Source organism: Benincasa hispida, chromosome 9 (assembly GCF_027475165.1).
Source record: "Benincasa hispida cultivar pf3 chromosome 9, pf3_genome.v1.1, whole genome shotgun sequence".
In the NCBI taxonomy this organism is placed as follows: Eukaryota; Viridiplantae; Streptophyta; class Magnoliopsida; order Cucurbitales; family Cucurbitaceae; genus Benincasa; species Benincasa hispida.
In genome coordinates this window covers 39,330,594-39,333,819 of record NC_143486.1, presented here as the reverse complement: position 1 = coordinate 39,333,819, position 3,226 = coordinate 39,330,594, and the positions used below count along the sequence as shown (strand labels likewise).

Here is a 3,226-nt window from a genome sequence, read left to right as displayed (position 1 = left end):
TTCACATTAGTATCGATTTATTACTTTTTTTTAACCGAAGTAAATATAATCTAAATATATTGAAACTTAGAGATTGAAATAAAAATCAAAACGGGGGATGATATTTTTCCGTAAGAAAAATGGTAGGAATCTTCTCACTCTCTTCCGCGTTGCTACAGAAATCAGAAACCAAAATGTCAAATTCTAAAGAGAGAGATAAAAAGAAAAAGAAAAAGAAAAGGTAAAATTGTTTGATTTTATTTGAAAGAGTCATAAATTGGACATTTTCCAAACACAAAACACAATTTCCCACTAAACTAAATTCCATTTAATTTTAAATATTAAATTTTAATTTTGTATTTCCTTGTTCACCAATCTTTTCCTTGTCTTTTCCTCTGAATTTCTTCAATCCCAATCATGGAGTTTCACTTTTCTCTTTCCAGTTTCCCTCTTCTTCCTTTATAACCCCACTCCCTTCTCCTTCTTCTCTCAATTCCACTCTCTTCTTCCTTCTTCCCTCCATTTCCATGCCCATTTCACACCTCTCTCACCTTCAATCATGGAGTTTCTCACTCTAATCCAAGAGCTTAACCAAGGCAAACAACTCGCTAATCAACTCCGCAATCATCTTCATCCTTCTTCTTCTTCTTCTTCTTCTTCCTCCGATGGCATTCTCTTAATCGATAAGATTCTTCATTCTTACGAGAACGCGCTTTTGGCCCTCGCCGGTGGTGGCGCCGCCGCCGCCTCCGTGAAATCCGCCCTTGCTCCTCTGAATGACAGGGGTGTGTCCAAGAAGAGGTAATGACTTGATCTGTTTGTTGTTGATTGGTTATTGCTAGGTTTTCTGGGTTCTGTTTGTTTTGAATATGGAAGAAATTTTGATTGGATTTTGGGGGGTTTTGTAGAAAGGTAATGGTGAAATGGAGTGAGCAGGTTAAGGTTTCTTCTGACTCTGCCATCGATGGTCCTCGTTGTGATGGATTCAGCTGGAGAAAGTATGGCCAAAAGGATATTCTTGGATCTAAATTCCCCAGGTTATTACCTCTTTGACTTATTATCTTCTTCTTTGCTTCTAATTCTGTTCATGATTTTGTTCTGTTATGCATTACAAATGTAGGAGTATGAATGATTACTCATATCTCAACTGTGTTAATGGTTCGTCTGTGCTCGGATTTGGTGGCTTTTGTATGAAAAAACTGTTACGTTAGACTTCGTTTGAGGAACATTTAGGTCCATTTCATATTCATAAGGTTTTTAATTTTTGAAAATTAGGCCTAGTTCTTCTCAATTTTTTCTTTCAATAGTTTACATTTAAGTGTAAGATTCGAATTCTTAGCCAAATTCTAAAAACAAAAACAAGTTTTCAAAACTTAGCTTGATTTTCGAAAAATTTGCGAAAAAATAGATGACGAAACAAGAAATTTTTAGGATGGAAGGGACAACAATAGACTTAATTTTCAAAATCTAAAAACGAAAAATAAAATAGTTACTAAATAGGTGTTAAGTTTTCGTCTTTTTTCATTGATGGAAACATTTAAACTCTCCGTTAGAGTCCAAATTTCATAACAAGTTTTTAAAAACTATATAGCGAAAAAGTTCATCAAACAGAATCATAAAATGTTTTGAAGTGAATAATTTTGGATTTATTGATCTGTATCTCTATTTCTTTGAACAAAACATAGATTATTTGATTGGAAAGGGAAAAAAAATGTGCATGTATTTTTATGTATATGTGTATGTTTGGGGTTTAGTTACTAATTTAGAACTTTTGTCGCGTTCCGAACAATTTTAGACTAAAACATTTTATTGTGTTTGGTTAATGCAGAGGCTATTTTAGATGCTCCCATCGCTTTACACAAGGATGTTTAGCAACAAAACAAGTTCAAAAATCAGACGATGATCCAACAATTTATGATGTAACCTATAAAGGAAGACACACTTGCAACAAAGCCCTTCATTCAAACACACCACAAGAAGACCCAAACTCATTACTTCAACACCCAATGCCACCAAAACAAGAACAAAAGCCATTGCAGCAGCTACATGATCCTTCAAGCTTTACATTCAGCTCCGACGCCATTCGGGTAAAATCTGAGAACTTAGACGATGTCGACGGTGGCCTCTTTCAACAATTTTGTGACCTGTCCCCAATGTTTGGATCTGAAGTTCAAGACGATCAAAGCCCTTTTAGGGAAAGTGAGTTGTCTCCGACGTTTGAATCGAATGATATGTTCGGATTCTGTTGTGATTTCGAAACCGGGTTCATCTCGATTCCTAATTCAGTGACTAATATTTCCATTGGAGACTTGGAGGAGTATTTTAGTTTTGATAACCTGGATGTGTTCTGTTGAAATTGTTTCCTCACCTTCCACACAAAAGGGAAAGGAAAGAAAAGATTGTGTATTAGTTAATAAGTCAGCATTGAAAGAGAGATGTTGGATAAATCAAGGCCTCCTGCATTGCTGGTTAGAGATTTTCTTTTTTTCTCTTTCTCTTCTTCTCTATATCTCTCTGTTTTTTTCCTTTTTTTTTTTTTGGATCCTATGAGAGGCCAAATTTTCAGTGTAATTATTGATCTTACTGTAGGAGAAAAGAGGAATCTTGCAAGTTTCTTACCTCTAGCGTATTTGAATTAGTGAAGAATAAGATTGGATTTAGATATTAAATATTAATGTATCATATTTGTAAGGTGGGAGGCTCGAACCCCACTTTTTGTTCTCAGAGTACATGTATTATATCCGTTAATTATATTCATATTGACACCAAATTTACCTTCGAGCCATTGTAGCTAGAAAATGAGAGAAAAATAATGATTTTAGTTTTCGTTTTTATTTATTAAAACTGAGCATTGAAATTTATCCATTTCTTAGAAAGCTATGAGTATATTAAAGTTTTTTCTTTAATTTTTCTCAATATATGTATTTGTTTATAAAAATGAGGATCAAGTTCGAAAATGTATAGTTTATGGATCCATGAATTAAATGTATAATCTTCATATATATATCATTTTATTTGAATTTGGGCTAGTTTATAGATCAATGATTTAAATGTATAATCTTTAGACATATGTTGAACTTAGAAATAGGATTTTGTTGGACTATTTTTTTGGATGATTATGTTGGCCTATTTGTTGGGTTGATTTAAGAATATATATATATATATATATATTTATAAAAATGAATGATTGTTTCATATATATATATCATTTTATTTGCATTTGGGCTGAATTAAATGAATGATTCAT

General features: G+C 33.0%; 1 protein-coding gene across 1 annotated transcript; it reads left to right on the top strand.

The window, feature by feature from the left end:
* Positions 1–237: 237 nt before the first annotated feature.
* On the top strand, positions 238–2,749 carry LOC120086910 (putative WRKY transcription factor 53). Its single transcript, XM_039043719.2, has 3 exons — positions 238–780; positions 888–1,016; positions 1,808–2,749. Exons 1-3 carry the CDS (start codon positions 539–541, stop codon positions 2,331–2,333), a joined length of 897 nt encoding a protein of 298 aa, XP_038899647.1. The 5' UTR covers positions 238–538; the 3' UTR covers positions 2,334–2,749.
* The last annotated feature ends 477 nt before the right edge of the window (positions 2,750–3,226 follow it).